We start from the raw sequence: 23599 nt of genomic DNA, 5'->3' as shown, positions 1-23599 counted from the left end.
ACTAGGGATATTGTAGCTGATGTTAGATGGATCTTAGCTGAAAGCAGAGAATACCAGAAGAATGTCTATCTGTGTTTCATTGATTATGCAAAGGCATTTGACTGCGTGGATCATAACAAACTGTGGCTGACTCTGAGAAGAATGGGAATTCCAGAACATTTAATCGTGCTAATGCGAAACCTCTACTTGGACCAAGAGGCAGTCATCAGAACAGAACAGGGCAACACTGAATGGTTCAAAATTGGGAAGGGTGTGCGCCAGGGATGTGTCCTATCTCCATACCTTTTCAATCTGTATGCAGAGCAGATTATCCGAGAGGCAGGGCTCTATGAGGAGACGAGCGGCGTTAGGATTGGTGGAAGATCTATCAACAATCTGCGTTATGCAGATGACACAACCTTGCTTGCTGAAACTGAGGAGGACCGTATGTACTTACTGCAGAGGATCAAGGACTGCAGCCTTCAGTATGGACTGAGGCTCAATGTCAAGAAGACAAAGATTCTCGCCACTGGACCAATTGGCAGCATCAGGATGGATGACGAAGAGATTGAGATTGTTCACAGTTTCAGTTTGCTCGGCTCCACAGTCAACACTCTTGGCACCAGCAGTCAGGAAATCAAAAAACGTATTGCGATGGGAAAGTCTGCTGTTAAGGACCTCTCTAAAGTACTCAAGAACAACAGTGTCTCTCTGGAGACGAAGGTGTGCCTGATACAGGCCATGGTCTTTGCAGTCACTTGTTATGCATCAGAGAGCTGGACAATGACTAGGGAGGACAGAAGGAGAGTGGATGGTTTTGAGCTGTGGTGCTGGAGAAGAGTATTGAATGTACCATGGACTGTCAAGAAAGCAAACAGATTCATCCTAGAGAGGGTTAAACCAAGCTACTCCTTGGAGGCAAAGATTCTGGGGCTTCGTCTGACATGCTTTGGACATGTTGCAAGGAGAGACAGGTCTTTGAAGAGGGACATCATGTTGGGTAGAGTAGAGGGACAGCGCAGGAGGGGAAGACCCTCTATGAGGTGGATTGATTCAGTGACTGGGGTAATCGGGATGGGTGTGTCAGAGGCAATGCGATTGGCACAGGATAGAGCAAGGTTTAGAGCTGTTGTACATAGGGTCACTATGAGTCGCAAACGACTTGACGGCACATAACAACAACAACAACAACATAACATTATTCTGCAAAAATTAATACACTGTCAGGTGTTCTAAAGCGTCCTAAAGTAGTTATGTTTGCTAATGTTGAATGTTAGCTAGAGAATTTAGCATCATTTAAGGTGGACTTGAGGGAATGCTGGTGGCACAGTGGTTATATGCTACTCAGCTCCTAACGGAAAAGGTCAGTGGATCAAAGCCACCATTTATTCTGTGGAAGAAAGTTTTGTCAGTCTGCTTTTGTGAAGAGTACAGCCTTGGGGACCACCTGGGGGTCTGTCCTTCAGGGACACTATCTATGCAGTTTGGAGTTTTGTTATGTGAAAAATCTAATCTTCTCCTATAATCTCAGCTGTTTGAATCCCTGCTTGCTCATGCATTTTTTCCATTCATCCAGTCTTTTCTAAAATGTCAGTACATTTAATATGTGTTGGGCAGTGTACTGCATGGAATAAAATGGAAAGGGTTCTTGCTCTCAAGCAGTTTGCACATGCGTAACAATGGTTTAGGCTCTGTGGAGAAATATAGATTACACATAAACACAGACACAGACGCAATACACAGTTTATGTGCCACCCATAGATACATAGTTCTGGACTATTCTGCATAAAGCCTTTTGTATTTAAAATTCAGGATAAATAAAATGGTTTGAAATAAAGGCAGATTACCTTGTAATGCAAATGCAAACATTACTGTTGCTGTGTTATGTTAAAGATGTTCCTGTATCTCAAAGGATTTCTTTAATAATTTTTCTATACTGCATAGTAATTCACACTTCTTTTCAAATGATGTCAGATGGAACAATACCTGATTGTTAAAAATTCAGTAGGAATTCAATTTAAAGACACACTTATGAACTAATTTGAAAACGGGAAGACTGCCTGTATTTAACTGCTGGTTTTCCTCACACGAGACATTACAGTTGGTCTGTAAATAGTACTTGTTAAATCATTTTGAGGAAATTATTTTTTTCATATTCATTTCAGTCAGCTTCTCCCTCCCCACCACCCCCAAGCATAAAAGGCATTTTATGTAATGAAAGGCAGTGCTCTTTTGCAATGCCACTGTTTTTAAGTTGTGATTTAGATTTTATTCCCTCCCCAGGTTAATGTTGGGGCTATCGTTTACTTGCTCACCTACTCACTCCCTCACTCACTGCCTTTGACGCAGACTATCCAGCGGGTGGTAGAGGCTATAAATCACACAGGAAGAGATTACCCATTTTTCTCCCACAGAGCAGCTGGTCCATTTGAACTGCCTGCCTTTGACATGCGACTTCTTACCCTGTAGGTCACCAGAATCTATAATAGTTTATAACTTTACATTTCCTTGGTAATGAAATTGTTGTCTCTCTCACTAAACTGTCAGCCCTGTACTGGATGCCAGTCCACCTTTCTCTCTCTCTCTCTCAGTGTGTGTGTGTGTGTGTGTGTGTGTGTGTGTAAACAGTTTACAAAGGTCTTGAGGCCCTTCTGGTTTGTTGAGATGTTTTTACTGTCATGGTTGGTGTTTTCATAATTGTATTTAAATGAGTGAATAGATTATAGCCACATTAAAATGGGTGAAAGGAAAGACAATATACACTACAGGAATGGTCAGCATAATGTCACTAAAGAGAAGAAGTAGAGTGAAGAGGTGTATCAGAAGTATAGTCAGTAAACAGCTTTATCTTGCTTGGATCCACAAATAACACCCTTGGTACCAGTAGTCAGGAAATAGGGAGATGCATTGCACTGGGAAAATCTGCAGTTAGGGACTTCTTCAGATTATTGAGGAATAATGATCTTGGTTTGAGGACTAAGGGGAGTCTGATTCAGGCCATGGGCTTTTTAGTTACTTGCTGTGCAACTGAGAGCTGGACAATGAATAGGATAGTAGAAGAAGAATTGATGCCTTTAAGCTGTGGTGTTGGAGAAGAGCACTGAACTTCCCGTGGACGGCCAAGAGAACAAACAGATATGTCTTGGAGAAGGTGCAGCCAGAGTGTTCTTTGAAACAAGAATCATGAAGCTTTGACTCACATACTTTGAGCATGTTGCTAGAAGGTGCTATTCCTTGGAGAGGGACATGATGCTAGAAAGAGTGGATGGTCAGTGAAGTAGAGGAAGACCCTCAGCCAGGTGGATTAATATGATGACTGCTGCCAAGGGCTCTTTGTGTGTCAGGAAACATGAGGATGGTGCAGGATAGGACAGGGTTCAGATCTTTTGTTCATAGGGCCACTATGAGTCGTACTCACTTCAACGACACCTAACAACAACAACAATCATGGTGTTGTTTATTGGTCCAATAGTAAGAATCTTTGTTTTCTTGACATTGAGATGCAATTCTTTGATCTTCTGCAACTTGTGCTTCGAGTCCTCTTTACTTTCAACAAGTGAAGTTGTGTCACCTGCATGATGAAGAATATTGATGGGTCTCCCTCTGATCCTGATGCCAAATTCTTCTTCCCAGAGTCCAGCTTCTCAAAGAATTTGTTCAGCATACAGATTAAATAGGTGTATAGAGAGAATACAACCTTGACACACTCCCTTCTTAATTTAAAACTATTTAATCTTTGTTCACACAACAGCCTCTTGGTCAAGGTATAGGTTTTACATGAGCACAATTAAGTGTTCTTCTCAGTGTTAGCCATAACCTGTTATGATCCACACAGTAAAATGCCTTTGCATAGTCAATAAAGCATAAATAGATATTCTTCTAGTATTCTTTACTTTCAGCCAGGATCCATCTCACATCAGCAATGAACTCTTCTAAATCCTACTTAAACTGCTGGCAGTACCCTACCATATCTGTGTACTGTTTTAGCCATTTTCAAAATGATATTCAGCAGTGTTTTGCTTGCATGTGATATTAATACTATTGTTGGATAGTTTCTGCATTATGTTGGATCACCTTTCTTGGGAATGTGAACAAATACGGACTTTTTCCAATCCATTGGCCAGACATCTGTCCTCCAAATTTCCTGGCATAGATTGGTGAGTGCATCCCAGGACTGCATCTGTTAATTGAAACAAGTCATTTGGTATCCTGTTGATTGTCGGGCCTTAATTTTTGTGTATGCCTTCAATGCAGCTTCCACTTCCTCCTTCATTACTATTGGCTTCTGTTCATATGGTACTTTCTGAAGTTTTTCAGTGTCAGTTAGTTCTTTTTGATAAATTCTGTGTATTCCCTCCATCTTCTTTTGATGCTTTCTGGATCATTCAGTATATTGCCCATAGAATTTTCCAGCATTACAGCTCAAGGCTTAAATTTGTTTTTCAGTTCTCTCAGCTTGAGAAATGTAGAGCTAGTTCTTCCCTTTTTATTCTCCAATTCCAGCTCTCTGCATATTCCATTATAATGCTTTTCTAACTTCTAACTTCTTTTCTAACTGCCCTTTGAAATATGTTCAGATCTTTTATCATGTTTTCCCTTTGTTTTGGCTTCTCAACACTCCGGTACAATTTTTAGAGTCTCTTCTGACATCTCTTTCATTTTTCTTTCTCCTTTATGTAATGCCTTTTTGCTTTCTTCATGGATGTTATCCTTGCTGTCATCCTACAATTTATCTGGTCTTCTATCATTGTTATTCAGTGAGTGCTTCAAACCTATTTTTAAGATGATTTTGAAGTTCAGATGGAATAGATTCAAGATCATATTTTCGTTCTCATGGTTTTTCAGCCTCAATTTGAACTTACATGTGATCTGACCTGTAGTTCATCCACCCATTAAAAGTTGGTTAGAGTCTGAGAACCTGTTGTTTGAAGCAGTTAGATTCTGGAAGGCAATTCTTTTTTATTTAATTAACAACCAGTGTGAGCTGTTTGGTCTTTTTTTTTAATTAACAATCAGATCTGAGCTATTTAGTCATTTTGACTTAATTAATAATCAGTTGTGGTCTAGAAGTCTCTTGTTTAAACCAATTGGAACCCAGTGAGTGAGCAGGGCTTAGTGATTAAAAGTTGGTTCGGAAGACTGATTTGGTGTGAGAGTTACAAACTAAATTGTGTTTGTTGTGTTTGAGGGAGAACATTGTTTCACTTGGTACAGGACTTGTCTGTCAGTTTGCTGTCTTGAGATAACTTGTGGATTGCTGTGATACGGAAAGCTGTGCCACTGGTGTGTCAAATGCCAAAAGGATTATCCATGGTGGACAGGTTATAGTAGAGCTCCCAGATTAAGAGATTTCAGGAAGCAGGATTTGCCATCCACTTCTTAAATAACAGGTCTCTGAAAATCCTATGAACAGTAGAGGAACGCGGATAGTCATAGTAGTAGTGGTAGAGTTCGAGATTGGAAGTAAGTCAAAACGAGGAAACATAATGGCAAATATCATTTAATAATTGGAACATAGAATGTCTGTAGCATCTGTGTTGGAAAACTAGCAATTGTGAAAAATGAAATGGAATGCATGAACATCAGCATACTAGGCATTAGTGAGATAGATAGATAGATTAGCTTTGGCCACTTTAAATCACATAAACTTACGGTATACTGTCCTGGGAATGAAAAACAACAATGGTGTTGCAGTCATAGAAAAAAGTCAATTTCAAATTCTATCCTGAAATACATTGTTGTCACTAATAGTAATAATACATTGTTATCCATACACATACAATGATGACTCATTAGTAAAACTACTATTCCAATATATGCTTCTACATCAAGAGCTAAAGAGAAAGAAATTGAAAACTTTTATCAAATCTTGCAGTCCGAAATTGACCAAACATACAGTCAAAATGTGTTAATGATTAGTGACTGGAATGCAAAAGTTGGAAACAGTGAAGAAGGAATAGTAGTCAGAAAAGATAGACTTGGTGATAGAAATAAGGCTGGAAGTAGAATGGTTAATTTTGTGTTTTCAATTACTTATTCATTTCAAATACTCTTTTAAAAAGACACAAATAGATGGGATGCGTAGGAATCAGATTGACTATATCTATGGAAGGAATCATTGGAGAAGATCAGTTAAGCTCAATATCAGCACTCAAAACTAGGCCAGGGGCAGACTCTGGGTCAGACCATCAGTAACTTATTTCTAAGTTCAAGTTTGTGGGTTTTTTTCCCCCTAAGTTCAAATTTTATGATACATTTTGTGAAATGACATGTTACACTATTTGGATATTGGGTGAGCACCACATTATTATGTACAGATAGTCCTCATACAATCTGCAGTTAAATCCCATAAAGCCTTTTAGATTAAAACCTTTTGGAGTCAGCCAGACAAAGCTCTGGAGCTGTAGTCCCTGGATATAGGGGCTGGCTTTGCCTGCTTTGTGCCTGGGCCAGGCAGGGGCTGTGGCCTTATGCCAGGGAACAAGGCATTTGTGAGCATCTAGACTTAGGACAGGGCAGGGGTATGAGATGGGAGGGAATGGAAGGGCACTAAGGGGCAAGGAGTGGAGGACACAGGGACCCAGCGTGCAGTGCTGGGAACACAGCCACTTCCTTATCAAGCGCAGCAACCTCCTGGAGTTGGGATCCCAGGTGTGCCCTGGGCCTGCACTACCACAGCCCTCAGCTGGAGCAAAGGAGAGGCGGTGGGCATGGCCCTGCACGTAGCTGCTGGGGAGTTGGTGTGGGAGGACTGGGGGTAGGGGGTGATGTCTGAAGGAGCTATAGGAGGAGAGGGTACTGGGATGCGCCCTGGAGCCCTGCTGCTCCCCCACTCAAGATTTAGGATCTTTAAAGCTATTGTTTGTTTTTTGTTGTGGTGTTTCATCTACTTAGAGCAACTCATAGCTTTCCCTCCAGTGGGTTTCCAGAAGCAGCAGATTACATGGGAGGACAGATTCAAATCACGTCTTGGAGATTAAAGTGTAGCTTCATATTGTTAGGCCACCAGAGCTCCCCTTAAAGCCATTTAAAAGGAAATAAGAAAAAGGAGAGCTGCTTTTTCCTTTAAAAATAAGGGCAAAACCCCCACCAACTTTATGGGACCACAGACATATATGTAGTTAGACATTGTTTTGACAGATGTTAAACAGTGTGCATGTATCTTTAGAACTACTTCTTTGTAAATGCAGACGATTTTCTCAATTTAGAGCCTTCAAGTGACTTGAGGTTTCTATGTGAATATGAATTTGTGAAGATGAATGTGTTTGGGGCTTTTTTTCTAATCATCCCCAAAGAGATGTTACCAATTTTTTCCCCCTCTCCCTTCCCCTTGTTTCATTACACATTTCTCAGATGTTATAAAGTTTTAAAAATCCCTACCATGTACATTCATTTGGTTTACAAATGTGTTGACAAAGACTGCATATAGGAAGAAATGAATTTTTAAACAGGAAAACTATTAGACTACTTTCAGTGTGGCCTTCAGCCAACATGTAGATGCCTCTCACGGCGGATTCATCATGTCCGGCCTTCATGCCATCTCTGCCTTACCAGGCATAATGGCCTTCCCCAGAGACTCGACCCTTTGCTCACATGTCCACAGTATGTGAGACAGTGTCTCACCATATCCTGGGAGCATCTGTAGAGGGTCTCAGAAAGAGGGAAGGCCCTTAGGAATGGCCCTTCTACTGGAAAGTCGACACCACAGCTTCAACGGTGATCAGGTGTTTCAGAAGCTGTGAGGATGGTACAGGATCAGGCAGAGGTTTGTTGTTCACACCCATCTCTGTGAGTCCGATATGACATGAGGGCACCTAACAGTAACAGCAGCCTTAACTGCATGTGGCTCTGCTGAGAGGCTCCTTTTAGTGACCCGCCCCCATGATGCTTTACTTTCCCAGGTGGATTTCTGAGCTTACTTCCATTTTTCATAGGCCCTCTTCTTGACTCTCACATTGTTATCACCTGATCTTTATCTGAGTGAACTGCCATAATGTGGGAGGAAGGGAGCGAGGAGGGATGGTGACTCTTGATTTCCAGGAGCTCCTATGCATGCATATAAAGAGGCCACATAGACACTGAAATGGTCAAGTTGATGGTGGAGTTGGGTGAAGGAGAAACCATACAAGAAGCCATCAGTGGTTAGAGGGAGGAGATTGGCAATGATAGCAGAGAAGAAGGTCTGAGATCATAGGACTGGGATTGGTCAACTTGGGTTGAGGGCAAAACAGAAGGGTTTTTTGTATTATGAAAACAAAACATTGCCAGTTCAGCAGTTTCTCCATGGTATAATCCAGCGACATTGGTTACATTCTTCATGTTGTACAACCCTCATCACTGTCCTTTTCTGGAGGACAGAGTTCTGTATGTAAGTAAGTGTGTTGATGGAGAAGAGGTAGCAAGGAGCTAGGAAATGATGAAGCTGGAAGGGTTTCAGAGTCTCCACAGAGCAGATTGAGATTCATTAAAGAGGCGAGAAGGAAGACAGCTCAGAGATGAGGAGGATAATAAGGTCCAGTAAGTGAATAGGGGCTGCAGAAAAGAGGCAGTAGGTAGGGAGAAGAGTGTGGTTGGCAGAGTTATATCTGCAGAGATGGAGGATTACTGTATGGATAAGCAGGATTCAAAGTCATTGCCGTAAGTAAGCTGGGCTTGGCATGGCCTAGTCTGGTGGCCGAGTCATCTAGGATCCCAAGCACCACTTAACTACTCAGAAATGGATTGCCCTGCCGGGAACGTTTGCAGACGTGCTGATTGAGTCACTGTGTCAGGAGTAACTGCAGTGACTTCTGGGAGCCTGCGAGTAGGGAATGGAGCTACCATTGTGGGCACCAATCAGCGGTAACACCATGTGCCACAGTGAGATCAGCTGGATGTTAAGTCCACAAAGGCTAATACAGCTCCACTTAGAACTCATGGCTTCCGTTCTTTTATTTAAAAGGCCTGAATGAATTTCTTTATGGCAAATTGAAACCTTCAGGTTAAATTTCTGTAGCAGAGACTCTAATACTGTAGTGTGACTCTAATTACATTCTTAATGTAATTGTATTTTATTTCAGATCCCAGTGTGTAGAATGGACTAGGGTACATAAAAAGAAGTAATTTCTTGCAGATTTTGCCATAACATAGGGTGTGCCAGGGAAATTCATGGGAGAAAAATTCGCAGTCTGTGAATTGAAGTTATATATTTGGACAGGTTCGGGTAGTCATTGTCTTCGAGTGGATTCCAACTCGTAGTGGTTTGGAACCAACGCTGACCTGACCATCTTTTGGGTTTCTGAGGCGTGGACTGCAGGGGAGGAGACTGCCCGTTTTTCTCTTGTACAGGTACTGGTGGATTTGAACCAACAGCAACGTACTAACTTTGGATTATCAGGGTGGAAGTGAAGGATAGGAGATCCCGACAAGTGCTCTGAGTTGGGGAGCTGACTTGAATTACATTACACCTCAGCCTCACTGCTGTCTGTTCCATTGTGACTCAACGAGCTTCTCGAGCTGTCAGGGCTGTGACTGTCATGGGAGGAGACAAGCCATCCTGCAGAGCTGCTGTGGACTTGAACTGCTCTAGACACACAGCCTTTGGGACAGCAGCACAGCTCCACGCGCTGCAGCGCCACTGAAGCTCCCTCCAATTAAACTAGATGGAACAGAACGAAAGTGGGACAAAACAAGGAGCGTCCCTGGAGCTCTGCGGACAGTTACAAACAGGAGAAACTTATGAAGAAGAACAGAAAATGCAAAGGAAACCAATCGATTTACACAGAAATTTTTTTTAAAAAAGGCTTCAGGGGTATTGCATAGCAGGCAATGATGAGGAACAGGAAAGAGGGCTTTGGAGTAAGCCATAGTTTTTTATATGTAAAAGTTATCTATTTTTATACATTACCCACAGTATCAAACATTTGTGTACATTCCACCAGAATAGTAGATAATTCTTTATTAAATTTTTTGGGTTTGTTTTGGTTTTATTTTGAAGTTATTAATTCCAAATTAACTATCTAATAGCTATTTTGTCTTTATTCCTTTGTAGAACTTTTTGACAACTACATGCAGCAAGATGCTCATGAATTCTTAAATTACCTTCTAAATACAATAGCTGATATTTTACAAGAAGAACGAAAGCAGGAAAAACAAAATGGCCGGTTACCCAACGGCAATATTGACAATGAAAACAACAACAGCACAGCTGACCCAACGTGGGTTCACGAAATCTTTCAGGGAACATTAACTAATGAAACCAGATGTCTTACTTGTGAAACTGTAAGTATGTCATGAAGTTTTATCTGGAAGAAGATGTAATTTGTTATATTCAGAGTTCAAGTAAACATGAAAATTGCAATTCATACGTATAGACTCATTGCTAAAAATGCACTGTATTGTTCTCATATAATGTGCACATAATGAATGTACTTACATAAAATGCACACATGCATATAATGCAAATAGCAAGCACAGGAAAATAACATGCAAGGAGCTGTGTGGTTTACAAAGCCACTATATACACTTATGTTTGTGTAAAATATGGCCTTTGCATTTGAAAGGAAGATGGCTGCATATTTTAATAATGTTCACTATTGAGATTGAGTACCGTTGGTGACAAAAAGATTTATTCTGTATTTTGAACTCTGGTTTTGTTTCATTTTAGGAGGTCATGGAACCAGATAGTGGGTTGAGTGTCTTGGTTAAGCTAGTAGGAACCTGTGGTCAGGGAGCTATATGAATTGGTTTTCCCTCTTCCCACAATTCTTTTGATTGCTTTTTGCTGGAAGAAAACACAGGATACTGCCCATCCTTGAGGAGGAGCCTATACTCACATGGTGGTTACCCTATAAAGATGAGCAGGGGGAGATTATCTGTAGGTGGGGTCAGGTAACCTAGTGCTTCTGGGCTGTTTTATTGAAGGGGGATATTTTTGACTGCTTTCTCACTGCAGAAATGAACAAGTTCCTTGCAAGTCAGGTATCCATTATCAGTTTTGTCAATCAAGATGTAGTGCCTCCTCCCACGCTTTTCCTTTGTTATAGAATCCAATTTAGAATTGGTCATTGCAGATAATCTGCTGAAAAATTAGTATAATTTGAGAGTATTTCTTTTTGAAAACCTAAGCTATCATCATTATGTGGATTCAGTAAATGACTGTTACTATCAAACTAACTAATCAGCTAAGTTGGAAGGATGAATTTTTCAGCTTGAGTAGATCCCATTTCTTTATTCAGTGTCAAATAGGTATTTGAGTACTAATTATGCTAGGTCAAAGATAGTGGAAGGATAAAGGGGAGAAGCTCTACTCTCGGGCTGCTTGTAAACCAGTTAAGGCTAACCAGTGAGTACTAGTCTTTGCGGTTCCAGTACCTTGAGCTGTGGCATAATGAACTCTGCCATAGTGCTGTTACGTTGTTATAGTAAAAGTCAGCTATTGGAGATCTCCAGCTGCTCCTCGGGAGCAAGGCAGGTGGTCTCCTCGTGTAGAGATTTGCAGCCTCGGAAATGCCAAGGAGGGTTGCTTTGTGGCTGAATTAATAAAAGGACAGTAGGCCATTTTTTATTTGTTTAGATATTTTTTTTTCTTCTTGGTGCTGAGGTTGCAAGTTGACCATGAAAACCAGAGAAGGGTGGTACTCATGATTGTGAATAGTGACTTTCTGCTAGTGGAAAAACTCAGAGAACTCCTTATTTTTACAGATAAGCAGCAAAGATGAAGATTTTTTAGACCTTTCTGTTGACGTGGAACAAAACACATCAATTACTCACTGCTTAAGGTATGTCTATCGTTTATGACTGACATTGCTATCGAATCTTTGGCGTAGACCCCTTTAATGCACGCTTGATACTTTCAGATGCTCACAGATTAATTTCCTTTGATGTTTATGCAGGGGCTTTAGCAACACGGAGACTCTGTGCAGCGAGTACAAGTACTACTGTGAAGAGTGTCGCAGCAAACAGGAAGCACATAAACGGTAACCTGGGTGTTCACGTAGCTTAGTGTTGGCTTTGGCCAGGTGTGTGTTCAGGGGTCTCCATGGCTGGTGCGGGGGTCTTCAAGTTCGTATGAAGGAAAATGTCTGGGCTGTATCACCGCTGAGACTCATTAGCTAGCCAGGAGGTAAATGCTGTTACACTTCAACCTCTTAAGAAGCCTTTGGCCCTCAGGTAATGTCCTACTGTTAAGTGACCAGAAACCTATAATGTTGAAATTTTTGTTTTTTAAACTTTCCTGGTTTACTGGTTGAGGGGTGGTGGTGGTGGTGGTGGTGTGTGTAAGAAGTGAATGGTGAGAGTGCTCCCTTCACCTCACCCTGGTGTCTGCTGTCATGCAGAAGATGCCAAGACTACCGTCTTCTCCTGTGTTGTCACAGGCAAGGGTTTTCTTTTCAAGGAATAGACCTGTTGTCATTATGCTACTTTTTTTTCCTTTTTTTTTTTTTTTAGTAATTTTAATAGCATTTAGAGTATGCTACTTTTTTTTTTTTAGTATGCTACTTTTATGATTTATATTTTCTTTCAAAGCAATCATAAGATCTTAAACCATTTAAAAGGAAAATGCAAATACATTATTCCTGGACCCTACACACCATTGTGTGTGTTGCCTCCTCCTTGTGAGGGGCTGCTTTCGAGTCACTTTAAACTCTTAGGGTCCTTTATTGTGTAGTGCCTAGGAACAAGGAAGTTTTCCTGTGTAACCATATTCATCAAAACCAGGAGATTAACATCAAGACATTACTGTTGTCTGACCATTACACCTTGTTTACAGGTCATCAGTTGCCCTAATGTATTTTGTAGGAAAAGAATGCATTCTAGAATCTTGTCTGATTTTAGAATTTGCAAGTCTTTGATCTTCCCAATCTGGAACAGTTCCTTAATCTCTTCTTACCTTTAAATGATCTTGATACTAGGGTTAGGTGTACCTGTGCATTGTAATTGGGATAGTGCTATTCGCAAGGCCCTTAGTGCTCAGAGCTAGAGAATATATGTGCATGTATGTATGTGTGTACACATTTATGGTTTCTCTTTCCTCTCCCTCCCTCCCCAGAGTTGTTGAGCAGGAACAGTGGCTGATAGTGAGAGGAGAGAAAGTAAAAAGCCCATGTACATTCTTACCATGGGAGAGATTAGAGAGGAGGTTTAGTATCCAGGTACATGTTATTGTGAGCGTAGACTGAACCTACCCCCTTGCATTTCGATGGTTTGACTTTGTGTATGAGGGTCAATTTCTGAGAATCATGGCTGAAAACAGGGATGATGTGGTCCCTGAGCTGCCCTCATCCCCATTGCTTTTTATTCTATTGGCTCCTGTAGGTGTTTGAGATTTGAACCAAGTGGTAAATTGTTGCTTGGAAGATAATGTCTGTCATGTGCTCGATCATCCTTTATTGAGGAAATGCTGTCTGGTGAAAAGGACACGTTTGCTTATAAAGACTATGCTTGGTTTGTCAAGATAATCAGAGACATTCTGAAAAGTCTAGGGCAGGTTTGGGGGTGTTTTCTTTAAGAGAATAAATGAAATTTCTTTGAGTAAATATGCAATACTTAATGTAGGAAGAGAAAGGCCTGTTTCTGTTTACTTCATATTGTTTTATATTAATTGGGCTTTTTTATTTTAAATTTTTTAGTTGACATTTTAATGAAGGTTTATCGAGACTTTGACTTTTCATTGTTGCATATTTTGTTCCCTGCCCACTCCTACCCCCCAGGTTGGTTTTTCTTTGAAAAGTAAAAAAAAAAAACAACAAAACACAAAAACTTTCATTATTACACAGTACCCCTCCACCCAGTCCACTCCTCCATGAAGTTCTCATTCTGGACTCTTGTCATGAAAATAATACCTAATCATACATTCCTTTCAAACAGTTCTCTCTCTCATCTGTTTCAATGCAGTATACATTATTTATCCCCTCTTTGCTTAGATTTCTCCTAACCCCAATGTCAGTCCTGTTTTGTAGCAGTGACATTATGCAGTATTTGTCCCTTTGTGACAGACATATTTCCCTCAGCATAATGTCCTCCAGGGTCACCCATTTTGTATATTTCATGAGTTCCTTGTTTTTCAGTGCTGCAGAGCATTCCATTGTGTGAATATACCACAAATTCTTTTTTTAAAAAAATGAATTTTAATGAAAGTTTACAGAGACTTAGGGTTTCCAGTCATTCATTATTGCACTTTTCTCCTTCCCCCTTCCCCTTCCAATTCACTCTCCTCCTTGAAAAGAAATAAAAACTCTTTCATTGTTATGCAATCCTTTCCCCCCAAGTCCGCTCCACCATGCACCCTTCACTCTGGACTTCTGTAATGACAAGAATACCCATTCATATATCCCTTTTAAACAGTTCTCTCCCTCATCTGTTTCAATGCAATATATATCATTCCTCCCCTTCTTTTCTGTCTTCCCTCAACCCTGATGTCAGTCCCATTTTACAACAGTGGCCCCTATACCTTATTAGTCCTTTTGTCACTGAGATATTTCACTCAGCATAATGTCTCCCAGGGTCATCCATTTTGCATAATATTTCATGAGTTCCTTGTTTTTCAGTGCTGCATAGTATTCCATTGTGTGAATATACCAGAGCTCTATCCATTTGTTTGTTGATGGGCACTTGGGTTGTTTCCCGCTCTTTGCTATTGCAAACAAAGCCACAGTGTACATGGGTGTGCGTATATATGCTTAGGTGGCAGTTATGGTTTCTTTAGAGTATATCCCCAGTAGTGGGATTGCTGGGTCAAATGGTATTTCTATTTGCAACTTTTTGAGAAAGCTCCATACAGCCTTCAATAGTGGTTGCACCTTTTTACACTCCCACCAACAATGAATATGGGTTCCAGTTTCTCCATAACCTCGCCAGCATTTGATGCTTGCTGTTCTATATTTTGCTATTCTTACTGGGGTGAGATGATATTCCATAGTTATTTTGATTTGCATCTCTCTTAGAGCTAGTTATTTTGAACATTTCTTCATGTGTTTGTTTGCCATCTGAATGACTTCTTTGATGAAGTGTCTGTTCATATCCTATGTCCATTTTTTAATTGGGTTATTTACCTTTATCTTGTGTGGTGCTCTAGTATTTTATAAATTCTAGATATAAGTCTCTTGTCTGGCATGTCACTACCAAATATTTTTTTTCCCAATCTGTGGCTTCCCTTTTTACCCTGTTGGAGAAGTTTTTGGATGTGCATAGAGAATTGATTCTTAGAAGGTCCCATTCATCTATTTTATCCTCTCCTGGTTGTAGAGAGTGGTTCTTTTACAGGCTTAGCCAATGTCTTAGGAGATTTTGTCTTCTTGTTTCTTTCTCCTAGGATGAAAGTTAAGAAACTACCCATGATCCTCGCCCTACACCTGAAGAGATTTAAGTACATGGATCAACTTCATCGTTACACAAAGCTCTCATACCGGGTAGTTTTTCCATTAGAGCTTCGTCTCTTTAACACTTCAGGAGACGCCACCAACCCTGACCGAATGTATGACCTGGTGGCTGTTGTGGTTCACTGTGGCAGGTAAAGACTCCTCGGGCCGGGGTGACAGCGCTGTGTTAGGGAAGCAGGGCAGTAGTATGCTGATGAGGGTTTCAGTGGAGCCTTTACAAGGCCCTGATGCTTGGCTGCTAAAGACCAGTGTATTTCCAATTGGATATTTCAGACATAATCCATTTTAGCCTTTCCTTGTCAGAACATTCCTTATATATGTTCTTTTCCCTATGGGAATGGTATACTGCCTTCATTGGATCTTTATTGTTCCTGTTTGAAAATGACTTTTGGTGGTAGAGGTGTTAAATGCCATTGAGTTGGCCTTGACTCACTATAAAAACTTGTCCAGTAGAGTAGAAGGAACCCCTGTTGTGCTCTGAGGTTAATTGGATTCATTCATTGTGTTTTTCGCTTTGAAGGTTTTTCAGTGGACTTTGGAAGTAATCTTCAAATTCCAGCTTCTGATTTGTGCCGATCAGTGAGTGTGTGTTCCCCTCCCTGCTCGCTGGTCATCTTGGCCTCTCCTGGTCCTCCTCCTCTGTACCCTGTGTACATGTCTGCTATATGCACATGCATTTAACTCATGAAGAGACAACTCCCAAAAAGATTCTCAAGGGAAAAGAGCATCCCATCTGCAAAAGCTAATCAGAATGTGTATTCAGAACAGAAAGCCTTCATAATTTGCTTTATCCTTTTAAAGCCAACATCCCTTTCCCTCTTGTTTTTGGAAACTTGTACCATCAGCATGTTTTATCCAACAAAAAACCTTTCTCATCTTTTTTTCCTCCTGCCTTTCTTCTCGGAGAACACACCAGAAGTCCCTGTGTTCCCAGAGAAACCCAGTCCCAAGTGTGTCTTTAAGTTGAACCTGAAGTTAGTTGGTACAAGAGAATATGGTTTGATAGTCAACGATATGAACCCACTGAAGGGTCTCCCGGCGTCATAATCAACTTGAAGGCCATGGGTTTGGTTTTTTTGTTTTGTTTTCTTTTTTTGGATTTTAGTACAATGGAGGGCTTGAAGCTCTACACCTCTTGATGAATCCTACTTCCACCATGTCTGTACTGGTCCACTTTATTCATTTTATATCACCAGTATCTGTTATGGAGACGATTTCCAGTAATTATTTCCTGGATGTTATTAGATATTATCATTAAAGGCCATGTTAGGCACCACCTACATCATGAACTAACTTTTCCCTTACTGGATGAATGCTCTCCATTTGCCAGCCCCCAGGACCCTGAAATCTTGCCTTGAGTTTTGTTTCTGTTGGAGTGTGTGTACTGTAGTGTCTACTTAGTACATGGTTATGTTGAGGTACTGTGTATATGCTTTGGGCACATGGTCAAGAGGAGACAGTCTTTGGAAAAAACCAGCATAAAAGAAGACAAAATTTGGGAAATAGGAGTGTCCATAGAATAAAATTAACCTCTTCTTCTCTCTTTCAGTGGTCCCAATCGAGGCCATTATATTGCAATAGTTAAGAGTCATGATTTCTGGTTATTGTTTGATGATGACATTGTAGAAGTAAGTATTCATTTTTAATTGCTTATATTTCTTAAAGTTTATTTGTATTATGCAATCTTCACTCATTTCTCATAGCTTCTTATTTGTATAGAACTAGTGGCACTGTTAGACAGATACCTGAGTCTTCAGGTGTGGTTTAATTTCTGCTTTTCTTCCCAAATGTCTCCACCCACTTCTGAGTGGCCATCTAACCATCACCATTCAGAGTAAACAAGGAAAAACACAACTTTTCAAAAAGTGCCATTTAAAAAAAAAATCCTTTGATTATTAAGGAGATGTTATATGTAGTATGCTCCAGTGGTGTTTATAAATCTTAATTCAAATATTGTCTGTAATATGTGTAACGAGGCACACAAATCTTAGACTTTTGCGTGTGCTCACACGTTCATGCATGCACATGTACACAGCAGCACACACGCACACTTCACCTGCCATTCAGATCAATACTTTTCACAGCCCAGAAGATTCCATTGTTCCTTTTCCTGATCACAACCACAAAACATTCTCTACCCTCTTTCCCAGAAAGTCAGTATTTTGAATATTGTCATTATGATTTATTTCCGTTAAATACTAATTAGCTAAGATTATAGGATTATTTGAGTCTGGCATTTTTTCACTCAGCACTCTTATCTCTGAGATACATTCTTATTGTCTATAGTGGTGGTGTTGTTGTTGTTGTTATGTGCCGTCAAGTCACTTGCAACTCATAGTGACTCTGTGTACAACAGTTCTGAAGCCTGTCTCCCTGACTCCAACACACCTATCCCCATTGCCGTAGTCCCTGTATCAATCCATCTCATCAAGGATCTTCCTGTCCTGCGTTGTTGCTCCACACTTCTGAGCATGATGTTCTTCAAAGATCGATCTCTCCTGGCCTTGTGCCCAAAGCATGTAAGACAGAGGTTCAAAATCCTAGGCTCCAAGGAGAAGCTTGGTTTCACCCTTTCCAAGACAGACCTGTTTGTTTTCTTGGTGGTCCATGGTATGCTCAAGAGTCTTCTCCAGCACCACAACTCAAAGGCATTAATTCTTCTATCATCTTTAGTCATCATCCAATCTTTCTGATGCATAGCAAGTAACTGTGAAGACCATGGAATGGATCAGGCACACCTTAGTCTCTAGACTGACATTGTAGCATCTCAGCACTCAGGAAAGGTCCCTGACAACAGACTTACCTAATGCAATTTGTCTTTTGATTTCCTGATTGTTGGTGCCAAGAGTATTGATTGTGGAGGTGAGCAAGCTGTAACTGTTAACAACCTCAATCTCTTCTCCATCTATTATGGTGCTACGAATTGTCCTAGTGGTGAGAATTTTGATGTTGATGTTTTCTTGATGTTGAGCTTCAATCCGTATTGAAGACTACAGTGCTTGACCTGAATGTCTGCCTCAGTTTCAGCAAGAAAGGTTGTATCATCTGCATAACATAGGTTGTTAATGAGTCTTTCTCCAATCCTCATGCCCATTCTTCCTCATAAAGCTGAGCCTCCCCAATGATCTGTTCTGTATATAGATTGAATGTATGGAGACAGGATGCATCCCTGATGCACTCCCTTCCTGATTTTGAACCATACAATGTTTCCCTTCTCTGTCCTGAGGAGTACTTCCAGGTCCATGTATAGGTTTCACATAAGTACAATCAAGTGTCCTGGGATTCCCATTCTCCTCATGGTTAACCACAATTTGTTGTGATCAACACCATCAAATGTCTTTACATAGTCAATGAAACATGATAGACATTTCTCTGGTACTCTCTACTTTTGGCCAAGATCCATCTGACATTGGCGATAATGTCTCTAGTGCCTTGGCCTCTTCTAAGTCCAGCTTGTATTTCTGTAGTTCTCTGTCAGTGTACTGTTCCAGTTGTTTCTGGATACTCTTCAGCAAGATTTTCCTTGTGTGTGATATGAGTGATACTGTATGGTAATTTCCACACTCTGGTCACCTTTTTTTGAAATGTGAACAAATACAGCTCTCTTTCAGTTGATCAAGTAGTTGTCCTCCAGATTTCTTGGCACAATCTGTATTATCAGGCTTTTAATTTTTATAAAAATAACTAGATTTCTTGCACTGCAAACCCAAAGGGTTTGCCTCTCCAGAAGTTCTAATCTCAAAGCAGTTCTGCAGGAGAAATACGGACAGTTTCCTCTTTTGTGACTTCAGCCTGTGAAAACCCACTGGAAGGTCAGCTATGAATCTGTTCTGACTGGACAGCAATTAGTTTGAGTTTGATTTTTTTTTTTTTTTTAAATACTCCAAGGAGCGACATTCATTTCCTAAACAACTTGACTCCGGAAAAAATCTATGAACTTTGATAAATATTGATAGTTGTAGAGGGGCATGAGGCCTTTTGTTTATAGGGTCACTGTGCATCATGCTTGACTCAAAGGCAATCAACAACAACAACACCAAATTGGTACCTTGAATTTTTGTCAGTTACTGATAATTCTGAATAACGTCTATGCATCCTTGTCCATTCCTTTTTTTACACTTTACACACTTCTTTCTCATGGCCATAAGATGCTCATATGAGATGACCATTTTAGTAAATCCTAGATGGTTTTTATGTGTGTGAGCCTATTCTTAGTAGTAGACTTGTTAGCTGAAAGTGTAGCTGTATTTACACTCCTCTCTAGAAAACACTGCTGAACATTTTCCCTGGGTTTTGTCCCCCTTTCCATTCCCATAAGTTATTGCCTGAGAACTCCAGTAAGCCCCACATTCATGTCCACCCTCAGAACTCTCTGAATTTTAATTTAAACCATTTGGGTTATATGAGCTATTTTATAGGTGAGATAATGAAAGTCATGACTAAGAAAGGTTGAAAATGTATGTATAAAAATGTATGTCAAACTGTTCAGAAATCTTCTTTGTAGTGTATAGTTCACCTTTGTAATTGGTGAATATGTTTTACATAAAATGTTTTACACATAATAACATTTCATTTATTAATCATGCTTAGTAAGAGATTAACCACAATAGCTTGTAATAAACTAGGACAATTATAACATGTGCGATGGTAGAAGTAGGGGAGCTCCTGTAGACTAGGGAGTAGGGAGTTGTGCTACCAAATCAGAGGCAGGCAGTTTGAATCTGCCAGCTGCTCTGAGGGAGAAAGATGAGTAGTCTCTCTTTTTCTTTTTAAATTTATATTGGCTTGCTTACAAAATTCCTGTACATTGTGTGTCATTCATGTACATTGTGTTTCACACGTTCCATCATTTTGCATTATGTTTCATGCACTCATTCCCATACATTGCGTTTTATGAAAGTATCACCATTAATCTCTGCCCACTTTTACCCCATCTTTTCAGGTCTCCATTGGATCTTTCCTAATTCCTTCTCTCCCTCCCCCGCCCAGCACAGTCTGCCATCCCAGGGATTTGCACCCCCCACTTCCCCTTTTGGACATGAGTTGTCTCTTCTGTGCAGTTTACAAAATCTGAAAAACCACTAGAGGGTCAACTATGAGTTAGTCCTCACCTGACACACAGCAGTGAGTTGAGTAGTGAGTGTTATGTGAATTGAAGTGAGTGTAGACCTTGTGATGTAGCATTAGGCTACCATTTCCAGACTGTAGTTGACCAAAGGTAACCAAACCCTCCAAAAATGAAACCACTGGACAGAGGGAACTACTGTATATAAAGATGTTATTGTTGTTAGGTGCCGTTGAGTTGAGTGCAACTCATAGTGACCTTTGAACAATTATTGTATATTGTGGTGGCTTAAAATGCCTTTCATTGGAGTTGTTGTTGTGTGCCATCGAGTTAAAACCAACCCATAGCTGACTTTCCAGTAGTTTCCGATGGCAGTTAATCACCCAGGAGGAGATTGCCCATCCTTCTCCCATTGAGCAGCTGGTGGATTCAAACTCTGTGCCTTCAGGATTGCAGAACAGCTTCTTACCACTAGGCCAGCAGAGCTCCTATCAGGAAGAAATTAGGAGGATAAGGAGCTGACCAGAAGACTTCAAAGGGCAGGTCAGGAAGACAAAACTAAGTATTAAAATGAAATGTGCAAAGAGCTGGAGTAAAAAAATCAAAAAGGATGAACTCACACAGCATTACTTAAGCTAAAGGAACTAAAGAACAAATTCAAACCTCAAGTTGCATTACTTAAGGATGCTGTGGGCAGAATATTGAATGATCGAGGAAGCATCAATAGAAGATGGAAGGAGTACAGAGAGTCACTGTATCCAAAAGAACTGGCTGACACAGAAGAATTTAATGAAATAACTTATGTTTAAGAGGCAGTGGTGATGAAGGAGAAGTTTAAGCTACACTGAAGAAACTGGCAGAAAACAAGACCCCAGCAATTGATGGAACACCACTTGACATATATCAACAAACAGATGGAGCCCTGACTGTGCTTACCAGGTAGTACCAAGAAATCTGGAGAATAGTCCCCCTACCCAATTGTCTGGAAGAGATCTATGTTTATTCCCATTCCAAAAAGAGGTGATAGACAAGAGTGTTGAAATTCTTGAACAATATCAGTAATAGCACATGAAAGCAAAATCCTGCTGAAGATCATTTGAAAATGACTGGAATGTACATCAGCAGAGAACTGACAGAAATACAAGCCAGATTTAGAAGAGTATATGACACTAGGGACATCATAGACAATGTCAAATGGATCTTGGCCAAAAGTAGAGAGTACCAGAGAAATGTGTTTCATTGACTGTGCAAAAACATTTGACTTTGTGGATCACAACAGTTGTGGCTAACCTTGATTGTGCTCAGGTGAAACCTATACTTAGAACAGGAGGCATTCATCAGTACAAAGCAAAGAAACACTGCATGGTTCAGAATCAGAAAAGGAGTTTGTCAGGGATGTGTCCTGTCTCCATACCTTTTCAGTCTATATGCAGAACAGATCATTATACAGACTGAACTTTATGAGGAGGGATGTGACATGAGGATTAGAGTAAGACTTCAACAACTTACGTTATGCAGATGACACAGCCTTGCTTTCTGAACCTGAGGAGGGCCTAAAGCATTTGCTGCGGAGGATCAATATTTAAAGTTCAACATCAGGAAAATGAAGATTCTCACCACTGGGCCAGTTGGCAGCATCCTGATAATGGAGAAGAGATTGAGATTGTTTCACAGTCAACACTCTTGGCACTAGCAGTCAGGAAATCAAAAGATGAACTGCATTAGCAAAATCTGCTGTCAACAAACTCTCCATTGAACAACAGCAGTGACAGTCTAGATACTGAGTTGTGCCTGATCCAGGCCATGACCTTCGCAATTACTTACTATGCATCAGAGAACCGAATAATGCCTAAGGATGACAGAAGAATTGATGCCTTTGGGTTGTGGTGGTGAAGAGTATTCAACATACCATGGACTGCCAAGGGAACTAACAAAGCTGTCTTGGAGTGGATGGATGAAACCAAGCTGCTCCTTGGAAGCTAGGATTTTGAGACTTTGTCTCACATATTTTGGGCATGTAGCCAGGAGGGACCAGACCATGGAGAAGGACATCATGCTTGGAAGGCTAGAGGGACAGTGCAGGAGGGGAAGAGCCCAGATGGGATGGATTGACAGTAAATGGGGAAATGGGGAAATGGACTCAGATGTGTCAGAGACTCTGAGATTGGCTTAGGATTGAACAGAGTTCAGAGGTATTGTTTATAGGGTCTCTGTGAGTTTTAGTCAGCCTAACACCAATACCTTTCATCTTGCACTGCTAACCAAAAAGACCATCTGTTCATATCTTCTAGCTGCTTCATGAGAGAAAGATGGACAGTCTCCTCTTATAAAGATATTTAGCCTCTGAAACCTGACAGAGGGATTTCAGGGTCTGAATCAACTCTAGGCTGTGGGCTTGCATTCTGGCTTTTACCATATATTCTAATATTTCTCTTTGCCTCACAGAAAATAGATGCACAAGCAATTGAAGAATTCTATGGGTTGACATCAGATATCTCAAAGAACTCTGAGTCTGGCTACATCCTTTTCTACCAGTCTCGGGACTGAGCGGAGATACAATGAAGAGAGATTCGCTGCCTCATGTCTTCTGCGGTTGTTGTAGAAAGGATCAGGCACTGATTGTCCAAGCCAAGAAGTATGCAGGGAACTCAGAGGGCAGTGGCACACTTTGCACACAGTAAAGCAAAGACTGGAAGAACAAGCCCCTCCTACCACGGTGGTTGATTGATTTGCTCAGGTATCTTGTTGTCCATGCAGTTCATAAAGCCAGCGAGTACAGCCAGAGACCCTGGCTCCCCTCGTCCAGCAGCCTTTGGGTCAGGACTTGCATTGTCTCTGTTGGGGAACCAGTAATGGCTCGGGCTCCTGGGGTTGCAATAGAAGGAATAAGAACCTGCTCTAGATTGTATTGATTATGTCAGAGGAGAATCTGGAATACTCCACACCAGCTTGCCCATGGTTGGTATGGTAGATCTAAAACACATGCTCCATGGTTTGGTTTTTTTTTTTTTTCTTCCCAGGCATAAACTATAAATACTTTGGGCCCAAAACACTTGCAGTTGCCTTCCTGATGTAATCAAACTAACAGCTACTAGTAGAATTCAGTGTCAGGAAGACAAAGATGTCTTGCTTCTCTGAAGAAGCTTATAATAATATACAGTATATGTATATGTAGGGAACAATCGGTCAGACATGG

At 40.7% G+C, this 23599-nt stretch overlaps 1 protein-coding gene across 1 annotated transcript in view; it reads left to right on the top strand.

Moving 5' to 3' along the window:
* Window positions 1-23126, top strand: part of USP12 (ubiquitin specific peptidase 12) — a 122477-nt gene extending 99351 nt beyond the window's left edge. Inside the window, exons 4-9 of the mRNA XM_006891592.1 lie at window positions 10010-10239; window positions 11662-11738; window positions 11853-11936; window positions 15272-15469; window positions 16888-16966; window positions 22849-23126. Of these exons, the coding sequence (XP_006891654.1) occupies window positions 10010-10239; window positions 11662-11738; window positions 11853-11936; window positions 15272-15469; window positions 16888-16966; window positions 22849-22950 (770 nt within the window). The 3' untranslated portion in view covers window positions 22951-23126. The remainder of the gene's footprint in view (window positions 1-10009; window positions 10240-11661; window positions 11739-11852; window positions 11937-15271; window positions 15470-16887; window positions 16967-22848) is intronic.
* Window positions 23127-23599: the final 473 nt, after the last annotated feature.

This window comes from Elephantulus edwardii, unplaced genomic scaffold, assembly GCF_000299155.1.
Source record: "Elephantulus edwardii isolate Elephantulus edwardi_28Jun2011 unplaced genomic scaffold, EleEdw1.0 scaffold00101, whole genome shotgun sequence".
Taxonomy (NCBI): domain Eukaryota; kingdom Metazoa; phylum Chordata; class Mammalia; order Macroscelidea; family Macroscelididae; genus Elephantulus; species Elephantulus edwardii.
The sequence above is the reverse complement of the archived record's forward strand: the minus strand, read 5'-3'. Positions and strand labels throughout refer to the sequence as shown.